Source organism: Artibeus jamaicensis, unplaced genomic scaffold, assembly GCF_021234435.1.
Source record: "Artibeus jamaicensis isolate MK-2021 breed Jamaican fruit bat unplaced genomic scaffold, CSHL_Jam_final contig_1015, whole genome shotgun sequence".
Classification (NCBI taxonomy): Eukaryota; Metazoa; Chordata; class Mammalia; order Chiroptera; family Phyllostomidae; genus Artibeus; species Artibeus jamaicensis.
Window position 1 is genome coordinate 10,207,913 of NW_026521194.1, and position 25,190 is coordinate 10,233,102.

At 53.6% G+C, this 25,190-nt stretch overlaps 1 protein-coding gene and 1 pseudogene across 1 annotated transcript; one reads left to right on the forward strand and one right to left on the reverse strand.

The window, feature by feature from the left end:
* On the reverse strand, positions 1-25,143 carry IGFBP2 (insulin like growth factor binding protein 2). Its single transcript, XM_037132277.2, has 4 exons — positions 24,670-25,143; positions 3,401-3,615; positions 2,368-2,508; positions 1-460 (listed from the first exon to the last, which is right to left on the reverse strand). The coding sequence occupies exons 1-4, from the start codon at positions 25,040-25,042 to the stop codon at positions 326-328; spliced, it is 864 nt and encodes a 287-aa protein (XP_036988172.1). The 5' UTR covers positions 25,043-25,143; the 3' UTR covers positions 1-325.
* On the forward strand, positions 13,265-13,945 carry LOC119039509 (nucleophosmin-like; annotated as a pseudogene).
* Positions 25,144-25,190: the final 47 nt, after the last annotated feature.

A 25,190-nucleotide genomic window follows, 5' to 3' on the forward strand; every position in this document is an offset into this window, starting at 1 on the left:
TTTATTTTTCCTTTCTTTAATTTTAAGCAAAAGAGACACAGGGGTTTAAAAATAAAATTTCTTTTTCCCCCTCCCAAACCTGGACCCCAGCCCTGCCTCTGCACGCACCCCTCCCAGCAGGGACTCCAGGAGGGGGGGTGGCCTCTCCCGCTGAGAGGGGCGAGGCAGCGGCTGTGGGGAGCTCGGTGCTGGTCTCTTTCCAAATATAAATACATGTGTCAAAACTCCTGGGAAATCCTCCCCCGCCCACCACACAAGCTCTCTCTTCTCTCTACCCATGTTTGGAGAGGTGGTGGGGGGGTGCCAGGCACCGGCCAGCTGTGGTTTACTGCATCCGCTCATTGTAGAAGCGATGGCACTCCGGGTCCCCACGGACTGTGGGGGATCCCTGAAGCAGCTTCCCGGTGTTGGGGTTCACACACCAGCACTCCCCACGCTGCCCATTCACAGCCATCTTGCACTGGAGAGAGAGAGAAGAGACCGTGGAAGGCACCCAGCAGCTGCCCACTTCCCTTCTGCCGTGAACCCAACCGTTTACCCAGCAGCGCCCTGCGCACTGAGCCAGGGCTGCAGGCCCGCGATTCTCAACCTTAAACGTGTGCCAGGGGATCTTGCTAAAAGTCAGATTCCCATCAGTGGGTCAGGGGTGAGCCCGAAACTGGGCATAGCCAACCCTGAGGCTGCTGGCCAGGGACCGCACTCTGATGTGCACGGCTGTGGAGGTGATAGCCGAAAATGAAGACTCAGCCCCCAGCTGCAGGGGGTCCCAGCCAGTGGGGACCGGCCACACTGGAGTTCAGTCACAGCGTGAGATGAAAAATGCACGTAATGGTAAAAGCCAACACTAACACGGGTGTTACTGTGGGCCAGGCACCACGTCCACAACCTATATGCCGCTTGGTTACAGTTGGTACCTAACACATTCATTCAATCCTCACAGCCACCCTGGGAATTCCCATTACGTCGCCACTTTATAGAGGATGACACAGGAGCACAGGTGGCTCCAGTCCCGTGCCTCATGTCACACAGCCGGGAAGAGCTGTAGCGGAGATGCCGCCCCTCCCAGGGAGCCTGCTCTACCCATAAACGCACGACTCTCGCAAACCCCGTCAGTTACCCACGTGGTAGGGCACACAGCCCGTTTTGTCTGTTGATTTGTTTGTCTGTATTAGAAAAGACCTCTATTTCTCCTTTTGAGCTCCAAACAAGGCAGCTGGCGTACGTTCAGAGGGCTCGTGCACAAACAGCCTTTGCCACTAGACTGACACTGAGAGGGGCAAGGAGCCATGTGAAGGCCGCGGGGAAGAGACACACCTCTGCCCCAGGGTCAGCAGGACCCCGCACCCCACCTCCGGCTCCGCACGCCCACCTCCACCTTCTACCTCCACCCTGACCGCCCACTGGGCTCACCAGGGGAACTCTGAAAATCCCAGTGCCCGGCAACTGCCCGGACTCATGAACTGAAACTCCCCGTGTGCAGCCCTGGCATCCGTGACCGTCAGAGCTGCCCCGCGGGTCCCCATGCGCAGCCGCTGCCTGAAAACAGGAGGTCGGGGCACCCTCACTCCTCGCCCCTCTCTCCCTCCCAGGCTCTCTCTCCGCCTCAAGTGAAAGGCGTTTATACACACTTGTCCTCCCAACAGGGTGGACGAGTGGGAGGAGGTGAGGGTGGGCTGCTCAAACGACAGTGACCAATACTGAACAGCCAACCATCACTACGAAGTGCATGTGGCCGTGTGTAAACACTGACACTGTTAAAGGGAAATAGCACCCATACACAGTGATGATCAGAAGGCACTGGAACAGTGTGGGGGGCGGTGGTCCTGGGCCGCTCACTTACTCTTCCCTCCTGCTCTCTAATGGACCTACAGTGCTATTCCATTACTGTCTTTTCCAACTATTTTAAGTGGCCTTTTCTCTGATTCTCTGATTCTCCATCTCCTGAGATCCTCGAAAACCAGAGCAGCCGGGTCAATGGTTGAGATCAGTGATTCTGGAAGTGTGGCCCATGGGCCATCAGCACGCCCAGGGAGCATGCTGCACATGCCACCGCTTGTCCCCACCCAACCTTCTGGATGGCAGCTCTTCGGGTCGGGCTTGGGAATGAGCTCCAGGTGATTCTAACGCACGGTAAAGGCTGAGCCGCACTGGTTCGCATCAGCCCACATCTCTTGTCCAAGGGGCCCCCTCCCCACCTGGGCACCAACCGCTACTGGCGGGCGGCTGGGCCGGTGGGATCAGCCTCTGCCAGGCTTGCAGTCGGGAAGGGAAGCCTAGCTCTCCGGCTCTCAGCTCTCAGACCTCTGGCGGTTCCAGGTAGGTGGGGCAGGAACAACACGCCCCGGAGGCCCGGGTAGATCCGCTCACCTGTTTGAGGTTGTACAGGCCGTTCTTGTCGCAGTTGGGGATGTGCAAGGAATAGAGCCGCTCCAGAGGACCCCGCTCATCGGGGAGACGCATGGTGGAGATCCGCTCCAGGACCTGGTCCAGTTCCTGCTGGCAGGGGGTCTGCGGGCACAGACAGGCACAGAGGATGCTGAGGGAGTGGCCCTGGGTGCAACCCCAGGGAGAAACTCAGCCCTGACCGGTGCAGGTCAGCGGGTTGGGCATCGTCCCGCAAACCCAAAGGGGGAACTGAAAGGTCGCTGGTCCGCTGCCAGGTCAGGGCACAGGCCTGGGCAGGCCAGGTCCCTGATTGGAGAGGCGTGCAAGAGGCAGCCAGTCGATGTTTCTCTCCCTCTCTTTCTCCCTCCATTCCTTCTCTGTACAAATAAGTAAATTAAAATCTTCCAAGATGGAACGAGGGACTTCTGACCCCCAGCCCAGTGGGCTCACTACCATGTCAGTGTGTCCCACCCACCCCAAAAGAAGGTCATACGGCTGCGAGTTTTCACTCCTCCTCTTGCTGTACTGATGGCTTTCAGGAGTCAAGACAGAATCTATTGGCAAATACTAAATTCAAGTGGTCATCTCTGGATACCCCTACCCCAGCCTAGTGGCCCAAGCTCCACTCCCTTCCATAAACCCAGCTGGGGCCAAGACCCAACACAGCAGAGCCAGGCTAGAAAGGGGAGCACGTTGCAACCTGAGTGAGCAAAATCAGGTGGCTCCACCTCCAGGTCCAACACCCATGTTCCAAAGCCAAGCAGAAATGCGGAGGCTCTGGAAGGAAAGCACTGCAAAAAGCCGTATGCCCAGTTCACTTCGCAGGCAGAGACACCGAGGTCCCTCAGAGGAGATGCTCGTCGGCTGTTTGGCCTCCAGATCGTGGAATATGTTAAGGGCAAAACCGGAAAGTGCTTTGCCTTCACGTGCATCTTATTGGGGTGCTCCCCCCACCATAAGTCTCCCTCCACATGTCCTCCCACCCCCCCTCCAGCTAGACCCGACCCTGTCTGACCCTGGCAGATGGCGGCCGAAGCTTCTTGGAGTCCTCGGGGCCAGGTTGGTGCTTGCCGCCTTTGCCCATTTGGCGCTGCTGGTCAGTGACTTTCTCCCGTAACACGGCCATCTCCTTCATGCCTGACGTGAAGGCCTTCCGGCTGGCACTGCCTCCACCTCCCAGGATGGTCCCGTCCCCGTGGTCATCAACCTCAGAGTGGTCATCACCATTGTCTGCAGAGAAGAAGCAAAGAAACTCCAGAGGGATGGGCCCTCCGGGACTGTCTGGACCTCGGACAGTGAGGACGACGGAGATAACGAGCATCTAAGCAATCCTGGGGGCAACATACAGGGCTTGGCAATGTCGGTTTCACGGCAACTCTTAGGGGGCCCCATCTGCACCCTCCCTTAAACGCCTGCTCTGTTCCGCCTCCATCCCAGGGGTGGGGAACTGAGCAGAGGAGCACAGAGGGGGGCTCTGTCTTCAGGCCCTCACCATGCCGTGGGATTAAGTCCCTTCTGGCATCCGTCATGCTCCCCCCAGGAAGACCTCCCAGAGTCACCTGTCACTAACCCATGGTCTGAAAGGGCACGGACTGGGCGAAATGTTAAAACACGGAGAAGGGGGAGCCACGTCGCCACAGAACCTACAGTTCCCGGCGCCCCTGCTGTGACTCTCTATTGGCCTGTCTGCCCTTCTCCAGTTCCCCTTCAGCCGCTGCAGCAGTACCCTGGTGACTCGGACATGTCCCCACCGCTGCCTACGCATCCCACTGCCAAGCCCAGGACACCAAGAGCCCCAAGAATGGGAATGATGACCTGCTCAACTTCAAAGTTTCATCTTACCACATCTAGACATCTGACCAAAGAACACCCATGAAGTCTCTTCTAATATTTACTTATTTATTTTTAGAAAGCAGGAAAGGAGGGAGAAAGAGATGGAGAGAAACACGGATTGGTTGCCTCTCACACATACCTCAACTGGGGACTGAACCCACCACCCGGGCATGTGCCCTGACCAGGAATCAAACCGGTGACCTTTCGCTTTGAGGAACAATGCCCAACTCACTGAGCCACACTGGTCAGAGCTCTTTTGACTTTGTTAAACCACCAATAAGTCAGTAACAGGGAAAGGCTCCTATTGTGTGCGCAGCCCAGGAGGAGGGGGCCCTGAGAGCAGCCCCCGGCTACCGAGGTCTCACAGTGGCTCGGGCACGTCCAGACGGCCATGAGTCAGAAGATCAGAGTGCTGTGGAAGGGTGGGAACCGGGGAGACAAGGCCCCTGAACCCTAGGAGGGCAGGGATTCAAACAGCCCCTTGTAAACACAGCAGAGCAAACATGGCCTCAGACCGACCCGCCCAGAGCAGCTACCCCGCAGGTTCCAACAAGACCCGGGGTGCAGAGTGTTTCTAAACAAATCTCGCACATTTCCTCTTGCCTTTCAACACACCTTCAAAAACTCGCAGCCCCAATACAACTGAACGGCTCTTCAAGCATCTCTACACACAAGTTTCAGGCTAAGTTCCTAGTGTATGGCAGTCCCTTTAGAATTTAGGCACAGTGTGGTGGGCGCAGGTGGGCCTGGGCAGTGTTGTGTATGGTGGGAGGAGCCAGCCCTTTCCTGTAAAGGACAAGGTTGTTGTGAGTGGTGGCATCTACTCACAAGCTAGGGATGGGGCACGCCTCTGTGCCACAGGGAGCTGGCACTTGATTCCAGGGGACCAGGCACCAGCATGGTCCCCGCAAACAGAATGCCCAGTAGAGGCTGGCCCCCATCTCCTCCTCTGTCCCCACCTCTTTCCTTTGCTCAGGGCCCGAGGCCGGTCGGCACCCACCAGCTCCCGCAGATTCCTTTCCAGGCTGGCCCGTCACCTCCGGACTAGAAGCACTGGGGGAGCGGGTGCCCTCGGTGACAACCCAGCTCTGCCACTTTCTGTACCTGCAGCACTTCTCCTGCGCAGAACCTCACCACGCCTGTTTTCTCGACCGTACATCGAGAGATAGTAACAGCCCCTACTTCACGGAACTTTAGAGCCTGTGTTATTGATAAAGCAGTTAAGCCACGGCCTGGAACATGGCAGCTCTATATCATGCTGGTGGTAGAGATCACTTTGATGACGACGATGACGATGATGATGAAGAGGAAAACTGCCTCCATTCTCGCTACCTAGACGATGTGGAACCCGACCACGTCCACGATGCAGAGGAAGATAAGCCTCTGAGCAGCAGAGACCTGTCACCAGGTCCTGCCTCGTGACACGGGAGGGGACATGGGGGTGCCTCACTCACAAGATGCGGGAGAACGAGTGGGTGCCCCGACCGTTCCCAGCCGTAGCCCGGTTTCTGGGTCTGGTTTCTGAGGCCACGGCAGAACAAAATAAACAAAATTAAAAGGAGGGAAAAAAAGAAGGCACGCAGATGCAGGCAAGAAGTATCAAATGGCAGGGAGGGAAGAGGACGGACACACACTTAAAAAAAAGAAGTGTAAGAACTTTAGGGACATTTAGGGCATAGCAAACAACCCTGTACCCCGGCGTGACCCTCAGGATTTCCACGTGTAGCCCCAAACGAGAGTTGGGGTGATTGGGATGATTTCTATCCCCAAACTGTCAAATTTTAGAAAAATAAAAATGGAAATATTTAAATAAGTAAGTCATGTTGCTGGTTCGATTCCCAGTCAGGGGCACATGCCTGGGTTGCCGGCCGGGTGCCCAGTGGGGGGCGTGTGAGAAGCAACCACACATGGATGTTTCTCTCCCTCTCTTTCTTCTTCCCTTCCCCTCTGTCTAAAAACAAACAAATAAATAAAGTGATAAATAAATAAATAACAGAAACAAATATTCCCACACATCCCATCAAATAAAGTTCACATTTAAAAAATAAATAAATAAGTAAGTCTTCTGAAACCTGGAAAATGTTTCTCGGTAGAATGGCTATTTCCTCAGGGGCTCTGGGTAGCCGGGCTTTTACCATACACAAACCAAGTACAGGTTAAATCCTATTCCAAAAGTCCCAACACCACCCGCAGGGGAAGGCTGATTTGAAGCAGCTGCCACCACACTGGGCGGGAGTCCGGTTCCACCCCGTTCAGCCAGGCCCATCAGTCCATCCCAAGTCTCCTCTCCCACCGCGCCCTCCCCGCGGCTAGACCAGCAGAAATCCAGAGACTGTAGGAGTGGTCCTAGTTCCTGCGCTCAGCTGCCCGTGGGGATGGAGCCACGGAGGAGCCCTGCCCGCTGCACAAATTGTCTCCGTCCCATCAGGTCTGCACAGGGTGTCCTCTGGGGCTGGTAAGGCAGGTGGGACCAACCTCGAAGAAGACCCCAACCCCTTCTCCCTTCAGATAACAGAGGTGGAGGGCAGGAGGCTAGAAGAGAGAGGCTTGGGGGAGTCTGAGAAATACTTGGAAAATAAATATGATGGTCTGACTCAGTACTTCCCATCCTTCATATTAATCTTTAAATCATAAGCCAGTTGTTGGCATAAGTAAGTGGGAGGTGATCAACCCCATTCTCGCCATCTCAGTTCTCCTGCCATTTACAGGCTTCTCTGCACTAGACCTGGTGTGACAGTCTCAGGCTTCCTGTCCCCACCCCTGCAGGCGCTGGCCCAGGGATCACAGGATGAGGACAGGAAGGTACCCAGAAAATCCTTTTTCCACTGCTGCATTGGAACCACCCAGGATCCAATGGGAACCTCCTGGTTGCCTGAACCCCTGCACCTGAGGTCGCCCTTGGCGTGACCCCACCCTCACGGCATCCTGACAGGCTAGCTTCCTGCCGACAGTGGCAGAGAGAATTTCCGGAGACCTCAGCACCACATGCAGACACCTTGTGTTCTGCTCAGGTGGGAATTAGACAAGACAAGGCTCTGGAAATCAGCTGGTAGAGCACACTGCCACCATTTCCAGAACCATCCACTCTGTTCTCAGAAACCTGTGACTTCCAGAGGCGCACCTGGCTCCTCTCTTTTGCAGGGGAGGCTGGCCTGCCTGCCCCCAGGCCCAGTTAAGACTGCTGGCCTCCACTGTGGCTATAATCACATGTTCTCTGGTTGAAGAAGGGGAGGCTCCACTCGCCTGAACCCAATGCCCGGACCATCCTCTGGACCAGGGTCTCCCGACCCATCACTACTGATGTTGCGGCCAGATGACTCTTCACAAGGGCTGCCCTGTGCACTGCAGGATGCTGAGCAGCCTCCTGGGCCTGTACCCACTATGTGCCAGCAGCACCCTCCCTGGCCGTAACCATCAAAAATGTCTCCCTACACTGTCAAACGGCCCCTGGGAGGAAAAACTGCCCAGGTATACAACCACTGTTGAGGAGTTAAACTTCAACCACAGGCATAAAAATGTTCCGGCCCAGGGCTGAAAGCCCCAGTCCTCACCTGGGCTCCACTCTGTTCCCCACCCACAGCTAGGACCCCACCGTTTCAGCCCAGGCGCACTTCCGGCCTACCAGTGTACCTTCTTGGCGTGGGAGGGATCCCCCCTGGGCATCCCAGAGGACTCAGCCTGCTGCCCCCTCTTCTCTGAGCTCTCCCGGGCACTCGTACCACTGACAGAGCCAAAGATGCCCTCCTCGGCCAAGTCCTAGAGGTCAGCGCTCAGAAGAACGCCAGGCCCTCCGTAAGCCCTGGAAACAAGTCTGACGGAAAAGAGAAGACACAGATGAATGGGAGCCAGGCCTGCGGGCTCTGGGCCGGGCCGCTCATTCACGGGGCACAGCAGGCTCTGTGCCGGGGGGTCTAGCCCAATGTCTGGATTTCTTGTGAAATCGGAAAGAAAAATGAGGTCCAAGAAAATGTCTTAATATATGGTACAAATACTGATAGCTTCACAGTCATAAGACACAGTTGTATATTAGGATTTTAGAACGTTTTTTACGGAGGAGGGGCCCACGAAAGTCATTAACAAAGCTCTGATCCAAGGGCAGGCGTTGGGGGTTTCTTGGGCAGGCTTCCCCCAGGAGGAGCTGGCTTCCTGTCCCGAGATGCCCCCAACCTCTCTGAGGTCAGGGTCAGTTTGTCCACCCACACGGAAGCCACCTGGATTCAAAGATACGTTTCATTCCGTTCCTTTATTGATCTCATCACTGCCAACGAACATGCTAATGAGATGAGGAAATCCATGGGCCCGGTTTGCCATTGCTCCACATTCCGAGGTAAAGCTCCAGGAAGGGGAAGGAAATAATTCACTGGCTGGAGATGAGAAAGGACTGTCCACTGGGAGCAGCCTTGATTCCTCGGCCGTTACTATCCCCCACCAAAGAGGTCCAAGAATTCAGGCTCCCAAGTCTCACCCCCTGGCTGAGTCCCCACTCCACCCCTTAGCTGTGCTGTGCTCCACCCGTGGCTTTGGCTTTCTCTCTGTGCTTCCATTGCTCATCTGTTACATGTAAACCAACAAGCAGCGGCCACCTCCAATAGATGGCGGGGAGGACTCGAACAGATGGGTAGCTGCTGCCACCCCGCCTCCCAGGGAGGGGGTACCCCCACAGCCCCTCAGTCAGACAGGGCCTGATTATACACTAGCAAGTTCCTCCCATACATTCTTGTAGGTGACAGAAGCCATCCTCAGGGAAGCATTCCAGATGTAGAACTCCAGCTAGAGATGGAATTTGCCCTCAGAACAAAAATACCAAGATGCATTTTTTCTGCCTAAGAGAGTTAGGTTCAGAATAATATTTATTAAGCAACCACTTATGTATGCAGCTCCGTGGGATGCAGTACAAAAGTCACGCCAAGTAACAGCGCTTAAAGCCAAATCACATAACTGGAAAAGGCTTCAGACTTGGAGATGACCGCTAGGGACCTCCAAGGCCCGTGAAGAGATTTCCCTGAAGATTAGGAATCCTTGGCTATTCTCTGCATAGAGACCCAGGAAATGGGTCAGCACTGAAGCAGGGCGCTTCCTGATTATATGCAGAAGGTAAAGCTTCTCCAAAGACATCAGCAGAGAGTGGAGAGCCCCAGTCTCCTCTGGAGAGGGCAGGAAGAGCGGGGAGAAGTCTCATCCTGAAAGGGCGGTGCAATGAGAGGAAATGGACAAGTGGTCCCACTTTACAGACAGCAAACCCAGAAGGACTACCATCAGGGTCTACAGGAGCAGCCCCTCTGCCACTACCAGGGGTGCTTCCCAAATGGCATGGAGTCTCCACCTTGTCCTCTGACCCAGCCTCACTAACCTAGCCGAGGAGGGGGGCTGGGAGCTGACACTCCAGGAGAAAGAGCTGGGTGTACTTCTATGCACCCGTATCTTGCCCTGGTTTTATTACTTCGTTTCAGCCTAGCCCTCCCCACCCCCAGCTGTGGTCCTTTTCATCGTACCCTGACAACCTTACTCAGTGAATGAAAACTCTCGTGTCCAGCAGGTCCTTGCACTCATGAAACTTCATTTCCTCCTCATGTGACACTCTGACCTCTGTGTTCCATTGGATGGCTGGCAACTCCTGCCCTAAAGGAGACACCTTAGGGTCCTTCCTGCTTAGAGTGTGAGGCATCCGTTCCTGTTCCAGCCTGGTGAGAAAGGGCAACCTTTCTCTAAAACCATCACACATCTTCGCAACAGGTTAACGCGTCTCCTTTCTTCTTTTCTTTCTTCTGAAAAAAAAAACCTAGTCATTTTCTAACCTCCTCCTTAGTCTGTCTCATGGTTACTTGGAAAGCCAAGAGCTGGGGGCACCAGAGAGATGACCTAGTCCAGTCATGCACCTACCATTCCCTCCAGTGGATTTATCTCCTTCAATAGGTAACAGCCCTTCACCAATGGATTCCAGCTGACAGGCCGGGAGGATGCTGGCTGCCTTCCTGGTTCCAGCCTTCCTTGGTGATTTCTCCCAAAAAGCACTTACCCTTAACATATGTTGAGCAAAAGAATGAAACTATCACCTTCTTCCTCCCTCCTAGACAACTTCTCTATCAATGTCCATGAGCAGTGGACATTCAGTAACAAACCCAACCAAGCAAAGAGCTCTATGAGTCAAGAGCCCAGAATTCCAGTCCTGGTTTTGCCACTTACAAACCAACGGTCATTTTGGCCAAACCCTGTAACTTTTCTGAGCTCTCATTTCTCAAGTCTGGAAAAATGGGAATAGTAATCCTAAATAAAGTGAGGGCTGCTACTTAAATAGGATACAATATGATTACCACCCAAATTCCCAATGTGGAAACAATCAAGCTTCAGAAGAAATACGTTATTTCTTGAATGGGTAAAGGAAAACTATATTTGATAGACAGTGGACAGGGGGTTTGGGGGTGGTTTCGGCTCTGTAAAATGACCAAATGAATGAGGAAACAAGTTATAAAAGAGTTCTGCCTATTTGCTTATTTCTTCTAAACCTTGATTTTATTGATTATATAAATCTTGTATGTTGCTAAATCTCTGCCATTTGATGGATGTCTTTGGGCACAGGTGGGACCGGGCTCAAAGTACACTCCCCGACTCTCAGGGGAAATGGCTGTTGTTGCAGAGAATTTGAAGCCAGGCTCTTTGGGTGGCTGACTGTGGTCACCTACCTCTTTCTAGCATGTGGCCACTACGTTCAGTAACACAACCCACCAAGGGGCTGGGTGGGTAATTCAGGCCACGCTGGGAGGTGGGAAGGGACCCAGAAGTCAGGAATGGGGTGGGCGGGGGGGGGGGGCTATTTGTTATTTTTCAGCTAAAGTTTAACCTGAGGTCCTCAGTGTCTCTGGATGAGTGACACCTGGTTTTCAGGTCAGAGGCAGCAGGTGGCGGTGCACTGAGGGCCGCTGTGGTGCCGGCTAGCACCAAGGACACAGCCCAGCTTACTTCACTGCGCTCTCCAGCTCAGTCCATCCACCCCCTGCCGACAGCCAGCATCATTCCAAACTCCCCCTTCTTTCCCACTTTGAGCCTTGCTCCCTGCAAGGGAGCCAGCTAAGCAAACCTGGCATCTCTCAGATGCCCCCGTGATCTGGGAGAAATCCCTGGGAACAGACCAGTGGCCCCTCAGCTTGGTTTTCAAACAAAAGCAGGTGGTTCCTTCTCTCTGAATTCCCCTTGTGGGAGGCAGTGGCTACAAGCAGCCTCCTCAGACCTTCCAGATTCACAAGTCCTCCAGGCTACACCACACAAGGACAGGAACTGGCCTTTTCCATCTGGGGATCATCTCTCCATACCACAGCAATGACAGGCCTGTCACCTGCCAAGTGTTGAAGAACTCAGTAAACGCTGAGTGGAGTGGCCAGTAGACAGACGCCCCCGCCATCATACAGGGCGGAGAGCTGACCACCTGCCAAGGCACCCTGAATCCTTCCTAAGTTTCCTTTGGAACACCAGCTCTTGGACTCAAGCCTTGGCCAACCGGTTCTAGTGTGGTAGGAAGAACGGCGCTGGCCTAGAGGCCCAGGGCTCTGACCCTGATGTTACCGCCCAGGGCTCTGAGTAACGCCAGCAGGGAGCTCGGATGTGTAGGCTTCAGTGTGCTCATCTACAAATCAAGGGAGTTCGACCAGGTGCCTGGTTTGCAAACATAGCTGTTCATTGGAAATCAACAGAAAAGCTACCTAAAAATAACACCCTGAACTCCAGCCCCAGAAGTTCAAAGACAGCAGTCTGGACAAAGGTCAAAGAATCTGTACTTTTAACAATCCCCTTCAAGCTCAGGCATTTTCAGGGCCCCATCCCTATGTGATCCTCTCTCCTGACTCAGTTTCTTAAAGAACTTCTTGGTGATGGGAAAAGATGCCTCTTCTTTTCAAGAGATATGGCTTCGAATATCCACTATGTGAAGATGCAGTTGAGTAAGCTCTTTCCACTCAACGCATGAGTCCATAAACAGACACGTGTGCTTGGATGCACACGGAGGAGCCTTTCTTGGCCAGGCCTCACGACAATTTCTGGAGCGTGCCCTCACGTTGCCATCTCCTGAGTAAGCAGAAACGGCACAGCCCCTCCAGAGCCTCCCTGCCTATGCACTCTCAAAGGGCTGCTTTATAAACACCAGGGTCATTCCTGGAATCACAAAGGCCTGAGGAGGGTCAGGGCTAAGGCAGACAGTTTGGGAAAACAAAAACAAGCTCAAATTCAGCCAAGGTCCTCTGGGACTCTGTGAGCCAGGCTGCCCTTGAAGAGCCAGAGAAATTGATACCAAGATGGCAAACAGCACTATCAGCTTTCTCCTTCCCACAATCCCCAAACATTTCTCCTCTGGTTCAACTAAAGCCATCCACGCACCCAGCAAGGTGACCTATCTGCCGAAGCCCCAAGGGAGTGTGTAGTGCGTGCTTTGGTGCAGACTTGGACCAGGGGCTGTGGGAGTGGGGAAAATGTGCCTGATCCAGCAATTCTGCTTCTCTGAGACATGTGTGCAAGGGCATACACACAACAGTGTTCACTACAGCATTATTCATACTGATAAAAAACAACTAGCAACCGGAAGCAAACGTCCCTCTGTAGGTGAATGGATACGTAAATCTGTAGAATACTACGGTGGGATAATAAACAGCAGCTAGAAAGGATAACTTGGACCTGCGCTCACTCCTGTGATCCACACAACATGAATAGATCTCAAAACCCTGAGGTTGTCAGGGAAGAAAAGCTGCCGAATGGAAGCTTTTACGTACATTTGCAATCTGCTTTCAGAGAACAAGCCTACCAAGGCCCGCCCATTACCAAATCTGTTTAGATAAGAAAGAGAAACATTAAATAATGCACGTTGGTGGTCACCTCTGGGGAGAAGGGACAGTAACAGGGGGCTGGTAAGAGAGGGTCATCGGGGGAATCTTAAAAAAAGACTTGAAGAGCCCCTTCCACCCTCTGAGGATACAGCCAGGCTGTCTGCAGCCTGGAGGACAGCCCTCACCCAACCACACCGGCCCCCTGAGCTGGGACTCCCAACCTCCAGGACTGTTGTGAACTAAAGGCCAACAAAGATGATCTCTTTAAGGTGGATAGTGATGAAAATGAGCACCCCTGGCCTTTACAAATGGTCAGTTCAGGGGCTGTTACAAAAGACGAGCTGCCCTGTGTTGAAGCCGAGACAATGAATTATGAAGGCAGCCCAACCAAAGTGACACTGGCAACTCTGAAAACGTCCGTAGAGGCAACGGTTGCCACTGGCGGCTTTGAAATAACACCACCTGCAGTCTTTCGGCCGAAGTGCGGTTCAGGGCCCGTAAACAGTAGTGGGCAGCATTTCGTAGCTATGCAGGAGGATGCGGGGTCAGGAGGTGAGGAGGAGGAGGAGGTGAAACTCCCATGTATGTCTGGAAAGCCTTCTGTCCCAGGAAGTGGTTGCAAGTTTCCACAGAAGAAAGTAAAACTTGCTGCTGATGAGGATAATGACGATGATGAGATAAAGAGGAGGAGGAGGAAGATGATGATGATGAGGAAACTGAAGAAAAAGCTCCAGTAAAGAGATCTAATGAGACACTCCAGCCAAAAATGCACAAAAATCAAACCAGAATGGAAAAACCATCAACACCAAAAATTCAAAAGGTATTTGAAGCATAAAAGAAATCCTGAAACACTGAAAGGACCTCATTCTGTAGGAGACATTGAAGCAAAATTGCAAGCATGTACGGAAAAAGTGCACTGAACAATCCTGGGCACAACTGGCAAACCGAGCCCAAAGATGAGGAAAGAGGGAGAGGAGACACAAATCCAGTTCTTTCTGAGCATCATCCATCAGCGGTCCAGCTGACGCCTTCTATTTCCATCTCAATCCCCTTCCTGATGAACCACTCACCGGCGCCCCCTTCTGGGCTGGAGGCAATCTCCATCTCTGAACACACTTCTCTTTGGAATGCTGTGAATACCAACCATTCCCAATTCCGGGGGGTAAGTTGGTGTTATTATACTACTCTTAGTAATTTTTTCTGCATTCTTTATCATTTTCTTTGTAAAAAGTCACCTCTCTCACTCCACCCATTCCTCACCCTCCTTGTCAAAGTGTATTAGTAAACTTGGGGTGCCCTTGGCACCCCACTGACTGGAAGAGGACCCAACAATAGTAACATGGCCGACTTGACTGCTACCCTCAGAGGCCAGTGCTGCCAGCCGGACCCGGAACATGGCTCCTGGTCAGGTCCGTGTGGCATGAAGAACTGGGAAATGAGTCAGACGAAAGACTGAAGACGATGGAACCACAGTCATGAGGTCCAGGAGGGGAAGATGAAGGAACCAAGATGCCCAGGCCGAAGAATAAAGAACAGAGGAACAGGCTCTTCCTGGTGCAGCACAAAAGGGCTCTGGGGGCGTCCGCAGGGGCCAGCTGGCGGAGGTACCCAAGGGCCAGTCACGCCCAGCGGAAGGGAGACACCTGTTGGTCTCCTTGAGGACAAGCAAGAAAGCAGCCTTAAACTGAGACGAGAGAGATCCAGGTTAGAAGCCACCCAAGATGAGTTTCATGGGAAGGAACTAAGCAAGTGACAAAGTACACAGACTTCCTGGTTGAAAGGTGGCAGAAGGAGCCGCCCATTTATTTGCATTAGCTTTTTATATACATCTCCACTGACTTGGTTTCTTCTTAGACAGTATTCAACTTTTTCCAGGGCTTTTCCTGCTCTTCTCCAGGATCAGAAAGCAGGTGTTACAGGTAATAATGACAGCTGCCTTTTCATGTAGTTAGTCTCAGAGTTGGCACACAAATGTGCTCAATACCTTAGGCAAGCAGACTATCCAGAGAGCATCTCACCACCTCCCACCCGGAGTCTCACATTATATCACTTCTTTGTCTCACATTCCTGGCCTTTCCCCGCCCCCACACTGAGGTCCTAGAGCAGCAGAAGTGGTTAGTACACAAATGCAGCTAGCAAACGGAAGCAAGGGCTGGGGGAGGAAGGACACACCCTCTCCTGGGACACAAATGACTGTCCCTACACTCAGTTTCAAGGACGTGACCCAGCAAACCAGCTCTCAGAGAGGAATAAAGGCTGGGACCTACCATCTCTCTGCTACCACCCTTCCCCTTCCGACCACCTGTTCCCCATGCCAATAAGACTGTTCTCAGACACTGACAAACTGAACCCAGAGGATTAAAAAAAGAACTAAAAAACCTGCAGAGATGTCCAGGATTGCCGGCCACAGTCTCAAACCAGCACAAGAAGCGTCCTGAATATAAATAAGTATCTTTAAATAGGTCACTGTGCTTTTCTTTTTCTTCAACTAAAAGTTCACTAATTTCGTCTGATATAACGTTGCATCACATCGGCTGTCTCCCCTGGCTATGCTCTCCTGGTTTGGAGGCAGCAAACTGAACCAGAGACAACCAGCCAGAGCCAGGTGAGAATCCTCACTTCTGGGGCACATGGGGGCCTTGGCCGGCCGTTGGGAGAACCATGATGACTGACCTGGGCAAAGGCCATGTCTGCCCACTGGAGAACCCCCCCACTACCGACTTCAGTCTGGACTTGCCAAGCAACGGGCAGCCATCCAGGTAAGCCATCCCCAAACAGGACTCTTCAATATCTCTTCTCAATAAACTCGGACAATCAGAAAACACCCCAAACCAGGCATTTGCCATTCACCTTCTGTTCTGTGTGCTGAGCCCAGGGGGAGAAGGAAGGAGACCAGAACCTGCATGGCCACATCTGACTATCCCAGTTCCCAACACCCAGTTTCCGTGTTAAGTGGTTTGTGTACATAACTTCGTTTTAATACCAATCATATGAGGTTGATAATTTCTTATTCCCTCTCACACACGATGAAAAAGCCATAGGGTCTGAGGCCACTTGTACAAAGTCACGTAGGCAATGGCAGAGCCAAAAACCAAACCCAATGTGTTTAGCCTCATGGCTCTTACTCACCCCTAACAGCATCTTCTGCTCCCCCACACTTCGGCCCCACCCCATCTCCACGGTACCCCCACCTTCCAGGGAAGGAGGCCCTCCACCACTCAGTTCAAAAGCCCTTAGGATCCAGTAAGCCCATCCCACCCCCGCCCAGCTTCATACTGCCTGACACACTACTCCCTGCCACTGTTGCTATAGCAACTACCCAGCCTTATCAGGCAGTGAGTGGGGCAGGGCACAAAAGAACTGCCATTTGCATTTTATCTTGGCCTCAGGCACTTAGAAAGCAAGGTCACCAACCAGAGGCAACTTGTCACCACCACCCAGAAGTCAAGACAATAGACCTGAAAGAAATTTCCTGGGAAGTTGCATAAAGGAACATTTTTGAGAAGTTATGCCTTAATTACTACCTCCCAGGGAAAAGGAGCTTTTCCAAGCAGCAGTATATAATTCACTGCTTCTCTGCATGTGTGTGTCTGATGGACTGGAGGCCTGGAATGAGAAGCTGGAGAGCCGGACTCCATTCTGGGCCATCCATTATGGTCTGTGCTTGCCTTGGCGTTTGAACCCGAATGCAGCCATAATTTCTTTACCTGTCAAGTGTGGAGAGTCGTGGGACTACAACAGAGGTGAAAGCTAAAACAAACAAACAAGCAAACAACCCTACAGGCACTTTGGTGGAGGTGGACAATGTCTTGGAAAAATAGAACAGTTTTAGTTACTGTTGTTTCGTCGTTGACTACCCTTTGAGGGATGCCCCTTTGCTCACGGCACCCCCACAATCCAACTCGGACCCCTCCAGTTGGAAGGTCCCCATCTCTTCAAGTCCTGTGGGGGAGAACACGTGGCGCATGCCCCTCTTGCCTCGCCTCCACCCCCACCTCCCCAAATTACCAAGGCCTCCGGGAGCTCAGTGCCTTGAATGAACACAGGCTGACACACCTGCACCCGTCCACTAATTAGAAACCTCCCACGGCTCTTCTGGGGCCAACTCCATCAGGGGCTGCGGGCCAGTTCTCCTGCCTCGCAGCTGGAGGCCTGCCAGCCCCTGCCCCCCTAACTCCCCAACCTTCAGTCCTGCTCCCCTCGCAAAAGCCAGGAAGAGATGTGGAGCCGGGGGCCAGAGGGGGCCAAAGGGCTGCCAAATGTGCCCCTCCCCCACTGCGGGGGGAAAAAAAAGGGAGGGGGAAGGGAAGCAATTCCTGACTATAGTCCACTTTGTGCTTCTTTCCGGAGGAGAAGCTTTCTAAGCAAGGTTTCCCCCTGCATGCTGACTGACACCCAGGAGCTGCGCCAACCCAGATCTTCCCTGGCTTTGGGAAGGAGCAGGAGTGGGTCGAGGGTGAGGAGCCAAGTAGGTGGAGAGGCATAGGGGGTGGTCCATCTTCCAGCAGAAAGAGAAAAGCAGTCCATACACTGTACTCATAGTGGAGGTGAGGTGGCGGTGGGGGCAGTTACTCTGGAACCTGAAAGCCAGGAAATTTCTCTGTACTGACTACCCGCCTGTAACGTGGGCTTTCCTGCCCCCCCCCCCCCCCCCCCGTCACGCACACCAGGGAGGCCCAGAGTCTAAGGAGACCAGCCTCCCCAGCTTCCCAGCGGCGAATCCGGTGCTTTGTCCCACCGCCCTGGGCCTCCCTCCCCAGAAGCATATGCTGACCGTGAGGGCTCAGGCACCGATCGCCTCTGCTTCCTGAGCCTTCCATTCCATCCAATGCCTGAGAACAGTCGTCACTGTGCCCAGACAGGCTGTCACCCCAGGGCTCCCTGGGACCACAGATGCAATCGCACACTAGGACAAATGAGACTGCTCAGCCCCCCGTGGGAGGCGATGCTGCTCCCCGCTAAGAGTGAGGTAAACTCTGGAGGCCCACAGTAAGGAAACGTCACTTTTTTTGGATGGAGCATCCAGCTTCTTTGCCAGGATCACGTTCAACTTGCTGGCACCCTCGGCTCAGACAGGATGGATCTGAAAGCCCGTTTTCCTGAAGCAGGAAATGGGCACCATGGGGTCTTTGCTGGTTCTGACAGCTCAAAAAAATTTCCCCCTCGCACACACCCCGCGTCCTAAGTGTGTCAGGGCCAGCTGGGTCCAAGCAGGCCCCCACTGTTCTGAAGTCTGGGTCCCCACGGGTTTCCCTGCGGAGGAGGGAGCTTCTTACCCAAGATGTGGCCTCAGCGATTCTCCAGTCCTCTGAACACAGGCAGCTGGAGGGCTGGGTCCTACAGGTTGGCTGGCCAAGTGAAGGCAGGACTCAGCCCTTTGTCCCCTGTGAGCTGCAGGGCCAGCACAAGTCTCCAGTGTCCCAAGTCTGGGGCCCCCACGGACCCCAGTCCTTATACCCCCATCCAGGCACAACAGAGTGAAGCCCCCATACCAAGAATGGTCAGTCCCAGACGTCAGAACATCACCCCACAGAGCATTGCCTAACTCATGCATTAAGGGTGCAAGCCTGCTGACTTCAAACCATTGGTTCTTGCCAACTGGGTTCACACTGAGTTTCCCTACCCTTTCCACAAAGGGCTTCACCAGGGCCTGTGAAAGTAGGTCAGAGGTATGGATATTTCCATTGTATAGGTAAAGAGTTAGAAATCAAGTGACCCATTACTAAACAGGAAAAAACACAAGTGCTTAAGTTTTATATGCGTTGTCTCTTTTTACACACGCACACACATGCACGCACGTGTGCGGGCAGGACCACGTGGAGCCGCTCCTATCAATTCCTGATTTGCAGATGCAGAAACTGAGGCTCAGAGAAAACATCTCTCTGATGAGGCCCCTACGTGCCATCGTTAAACCTCGGAGAGGGGCGGCTTGCCTGACACAGTGGGGTTGGCCCTTCATTTTCAAGGCCAGCTGGCTAAGGACCGAAAGGAGACATCACTCGCCAAGATTACGGCAACACCGTGTATAAGAAGCTACTTCCCATGACCACAGTGGCCCTCACACGCACCCCATGTGAGGGATACAATAGAGTCAGATACTGTAATAACTGTGCATGGGGCCTGGTGGGGACTGAAATATGGGGGACGCACTGCATGGTATGTAGCTGGCTGACCACAATGCTGTACACCTGAAACCAACACAAAATAATATTGAAGGTAATCTGCAATTAAAAAGTTAAAAAAGATGGGGTAAGCAAGTGAACATATCTAAGTATAAACGTTTCAAATAGAAATTTTCAAATGGGAAAAAAAAGACATACACTCACGCCATTGCCACTCGGGTTCCCAGAGACACGTCTGCGTCGGAACCCAGGTCTGTGGATGGAGGAGGCGAGGCTCCTTCCACCTTCATTTCTTCTCAGTTACCTCGTGCTCTCTGGTTCTCCACTCCAGAAGCCCCACCCAGGGACCCACTGTCTCTCCTGACTGCTGCACACTGGCCACTTCTGTTTCTGAAGTCCCCAAGCTCCAGGACTTGGGCATCTCGAAGGAGGCAAAGGAATGCAAATAACTGAACCTGAACCTGGCAGGGATAAACCAAGACCCATAGATCACCAGGTGTCCAGGAACAAACCTTTCTGGGTGATAGGATCCAAGGCTCCTTTTGCCAACATTCCACTCCCTCCTGTGTCCAGCCAGGTGAGTCTCTCATACTATTACTTACCAGCTAAGGTGCCCCTTGACAAAGCCCAAGTTCACACCTACGAGATGGAGGCAAAAAGCCTCCCTCTCCTGGATGTCATAGACAGAAGACAAAGCGGGCAAAGAAGCCGGTTCATAACAGGATGAGGACAGAGGGGAGTGGACGACCCATCTGCCGGCAGCTGCCTGCCACCTCAGCAAAATGCTGGCCAGAGATAGCAAGGCGACGCAGAGGGGCCCAGAACACCTGCCAACCAGATCACCAGCTCCCCGTGAGTTGCAAGGATAACCTCACTCCTCTGAGCCTTGGTTTCAGCAGAAGCAGCCCTAGTACTGACAGTCTTCCAGGGGGCAATGGCCACACCTCCCACCCACACTGCGGGCCAGCCACCTGCCTCATTTAAGGATTAGATTTGTTTCAAACATTCCGGACTCCAATCACCTATGTGGTCTCCCTTTAATTGGACCCCTCAGGAGGGCTGGGGCAGATATATTTTCCATGCCATTTTCCATGTCCAGCTGGGTGACCTAGACCAAGTCCCAGTGGGAGACAAGGGTCAAGAGGGCATTGAGAAGACAGGATGGAGAAAGCAGGGGAGGAAAATGGCAGCTGGCAACATAGAGGACAGATTGGAACTAAATGTGTAGTCCCTGGATATGGAGTCTCTTTAAAAATAATAACGGTAACTTTTTTGTACAGCGTTATAGAACGAGAAGAGAGCCAGCAACAAAACCAAATGTGGGCATAATCTGTTTACTTCCTGCTCCTTCCCGTCAGCAGGCCCTGGCCTGTCCTACCACCCACCACCCCCCCCCGCCTACCCCCCTCCCTCCATTGAAAATAAAGCTCCTATTCTGCCTTTCATTAGAGCCAGGAATTTTCAGAACTTCCTCATATCAAAACTGACCAGTTGTGCGTCCCCGTTTTCTATGGCAGAGAACACCTCATCTGAGAGCCAGCTAAAATCTAACCTGACGCGGGGCTAGAGATCAATGACTCTCTCACAGTAAGCCCTCCAATGTTTGACAACGGGTGACTGCAAATGCCCCCGCCTGCAGGCAACCAACCCAAGGGCATGTTTATGGAACTAATTTCCATGTTGCCCCCCTTCATCCAAAGGACTGATTTGCCTGAAAGTTTTACTTTAGAGCTCAATGCTAAAGTAAACTCTCCCTTTTCCCTTTGCCTGCCAGGAAACTCAGTAGTCCAATTTGGCCGTGAACTACTGCATAGATAGATCTTCATGACCACACCAGATGAGTCCTTCCTTCCCCCAAGACTCTGTTACCTGTTCTAGCTTAGAATCCTTAGCCCTGTTTCTGTTTTTGTGAAATCTTTTAACATTGTTATACAGGATTTGCTTTTTTCTCAAAGCGTCCTGAAATACCTAGTCAAGGGAATGGATGGAGTCACTGTGACCACACAAAGACAACCGTCTTCCTTGAACACTTTGGACAAAGGTGTAAGGTGGGCAGGGGAGACTGCAGGCAAAGGACCCCGATTCTGCGACTTCCTCCAATCTCAGGCCTCCAGCATAATGGCAGCCCCAGGCCACTGCCTGCCTAGCAGGTTCAGGACCTATGCAGCCACACCCTCCAGACCAGCCCCACTCCAAGGCCAGACTGCACAGAGCCACCCCTGCTAGGTCTCCAAAGTCAAGGCAGTGCCGAGTCTCCAAGAAAGGGGATCCGGGAGCAGCAGCCCTCAGCTCCCGCATGTCCTTCCAAGGGGGCAGTGACTCAGAGGGAGCAGCTTAGCAGCGTGAGTTCTGCATGTTCTGTCCAGAAAGGGGGAGGGAGCGGAAGATAGTGGTGCTAGCAATCCGTGAGAGTGGGTCCCACTCATTCCCCAAGTCTATTTTATGACTTTGAACTCAGTATGCAAATTTATGCAAGACAAGATGCAAAGCAGTACTTTGAGCCAGAAGTCCCATTGCTTTTCTCCCCTTTTTTTGAAATTGCACTGAACCACTGTAAATCAGTGCTTGCCTCTGCCCTTTCCCCTCCCCCCAAGCAAAGCCTGTGCGCCCCACCAGCCTACCCACCCACCAGCCTGCCTGCCCTGGGACATTGAGCAACTGCACAGTCCTATAGTACCTACCTATGTGCAGCAGGCCAGACAGCCACTTGCGCAGCTCCGCCTGACCCCTGCCCCATCCCCCCGACTAATCCCTGACTTCTGAAAGGACCCAAACTGGCCCAAATCCTCCTCCCCAACATTTCTAGGCACTACTGCCCACTCCACCACCAAACACAGCCACACACTTTTAAGGTCCGAACTTCAAACGCAGACCTCTGTCTTCCCCTCATCTTTCTTCCAGACCCACCCACTCCAACCTCCAGGCTGACTTCTGGGTTTCTTTGAACTGGCGACAAGTCCCAGCTCATCACCCCCAGGGGATGCGGGTTTAGCACCGGCTGAAGTGCCCACCCCACCCCCCTGCATCCCAGCCATCCCCAGGAAGCCAGCGACACAGCCCCTGAGCCCTGGGAACAAAGACAAAAGAGCTAACAGCGAAGCCGGAACTGCTGGGGTTTGCTGCCTCGAAATGAGAGGGTATGTTTAAAATTCTCAAAAGCAACCTGCTCAAAGAGGAATGCAGGCTGGGATGGGGGGTGGCGGGGTGTAGGCTTGCTCTTCAGAGGCGGGAGGAGAAGGGATGGGAGAAGAATAGGAGGCAGCACTACTCAGTGCTAAGGTCTCTTCTGGGCCCGGGTCAGCCTCTGCTCCCACCCGATTCGGACCCCAGCAATCTCCATGCAGCGACCCCTCCCTGCTCAATCCCAAGACCCCCTTTCTGCAGAGAAGTCTCGAAGTTTTCCTCACCCTCTTCCTGACACCGCCAAAGCCCAGACTTCTCCCCACAGTGCAACTACCCCGCCCCCCACCCCTACTCCTGCCGCAGGCACCCTGCTCTTGGTCACTTCCTTCCAATATGCTCACTAGGCTTCCACATTTAACTGCCACCCCCACCCCACCTGGCTGTCCCCTCTTACCAGTCAGGAGCCAAGACAGAAATGCCAAAAGCTCAGGAGGCAACTGGGGCTAGCCAGTGGAACGAAGTCCCATAATCAGGAAGAAAATCCTGAGTGGCATTCTTCCCGTGAACTGGCCCCATTGTCCCCGGCTCCCCCGACAACTCCCCCTTTCTGGCTCCAGGAAGGCGAGAACGGGGACCCTCTGCGTGTGTCCTCTTCTGAGGATCCTAACCTGCTGCTGGGGTTCGGGACCTGAAACCAGCTGGTTTTCAGGTCCAGAGGGAGAGGTCTAAAGAGTAAAAAAAAAAGTTGTAAAACGTAGTTCATTAAAAACAGTCAAAATCCAAATGGTCTGTGAACTTGGAGGCCTTTTCAAAAGTTCACCCTGCTGAGGAAGATGTTTAGTTTGTCAGAGTTCAGCTCAGAAACCGCAGAATCTCCCTGGTGGACCAGGGGTAGGAGGGAGTGATGGGGGAGGAACACAGGCTACGGGACCGGCGGCCTGCGGTGAAAGGGTCTTTGGAAATCTTCTTTAGCATCACTTTCTAGGAGAAGCAGGATGGAAGGGTTAACTTGGAGGCAGGCTGCGGGGGGCAGGGGCGGGCGAAGCCAGCAGGAGGCAGAACACTGGACTTGAGGTGTCCCTGTTCAGAGTCTGCTCCTCCGAGGAAGTCCTAACTCGCTGTGCACTCAAGGTCAAAATGTACTGGATAAACAGAAAAAGACTTCGACTCTCACCCCTAACTCCTTTCTCAAGGAGAATAGGGAGAAAACAGGAACAGGTAGAGAGAGTTGGAGCAGGGAGTCTGGGGGGCCGTTGTACAACGACCACCGAAACTTAGAATCAGGTGTCTTCTCCCCCTTTCTTTTCTGCCTTCCTTTTTTCTTCCAAGTTTGAGAAACTTGGTCGGACTCGCTTTTTAAACAACAGCAGGCAGTGGACACACTTCCCCACTGTCTCCAAGAGGAAAGAAAATAATTACAGCCTCCTCCAGGCCACTGAGGTAGGAGGCTTTTGTAATTTTACAAACATACGAAAAACAAGTGAGGTCCTTACAGTTTGGCTGTGTCTCTCAGGAAACTTTTTTTGGGGGGACAATAAAGGTCCCTTAAGATGGATCTCAGGGTCTCCATTCTCTCGGACAGGGGGAGTGCCGGAAAACGAAGATGGGGCGGGAGGGTGCACCTCGTCCCGGTGAGAGGAGCTGCGCGTCCACCGCCCAAGCATCTCCAGCTTCCGTTCCGGGGCCCAGATGCTGCCCGGGACTGCAGCCGCTGACCCAGCTTACCTGACGTTGACTCAACTCCTGGGGTCTCTTCCTTGCCTCCCAAATGCCCCTCTTTTATTTATTTTTCCATCCTACATAATAGCAAGATCCTTTTCCACCCTTTATGTTTAAAAAAAAAAAAAGCAGCGGCGTCTGTTTTTATTTTTCCCCTAAGCAACCCACCCTGCCGGTACCAACGAGTCCTTTATTCTCACCTCACAATCCCAGAAAAAGAGTCCCTCAACGCGCCGCTGCCTTTCCTTGCATCCGTTTTCACCAGTGTCACCAGCACCCGCCACCTCCGCCCCCAGCAGCGCCCTCCACCAGGACCTTCCCAGGACCCTTCGGTGCCTACTCCCACAGATCTGACCACCCCCTGCACCCCAGTAACACCCCCTCCAAAATATAAGTCAGGGTAAGTTTTACCCGGGGAAACCGTGATAACAGGGGTGCCTTTCCTCTCCCCATGTATCCTCACACTTAAGTAGCCAGGCTTCTCCACGCGCTCTAACGCCAGCCCACTCGCGGACTTGACTTTTGAGTCCTCCTCCCAACAGTGCCCCGAATTTGGCCAAGATTCCGCTACCAGCGTCTCTGGGGTCCTGCCGCACACGCCTTCCCAGCAGAACGGCCGCCGGCCAGGCCCCACGCTGCCCTCCAAGTTTCTCCCAACTAGTCGTCCCAGCCCGCCGTACCTGCAGCCTGTTCCGGACTGTCGGAGTCGCGGCGCTTCTCGCAAGTGCCTGCGCCCTGGACCAGCGCCTGCAAGGGCAGCTCGGAGCCCGGGTTGGGATAGCAGCGCAGCCCCTGGGCGCAGCGTGGGGTGTAGACGCCGCACGTCTCGCCCTCCAGACGGGCGCACACGGAGCAGCAGCCGCAGCCCGGCTCCCGGACCAGCTCGGCGCAGGGCCGCCCGGAGCCGGCCGACGGGGTCCTGCAGGAGGCCAGGCGCTCGGGCGTACACGGCGGGCAGCGGAACAGCACCTCGGCGCGTACGCCAGCGCCCAGCAGCAGCAGCAGCGGCGGCAGGAGCAGCGGCAGCGCGGGGCCGCTCAGTCTCCGCAGCATGTTGGCGATGAGGAGCGCGACCGAAGCGAAGAGAATGGGCAGGTGGCACTGCCTTGAGAGCTCAGGAGCCGCCTCCTGGGCTTTCTCCTCCCCAGCCGCTGCAGCCGGGTCCTAAAGGGACCTGCTTCTCCCCGCCCCCTGCCTTCTC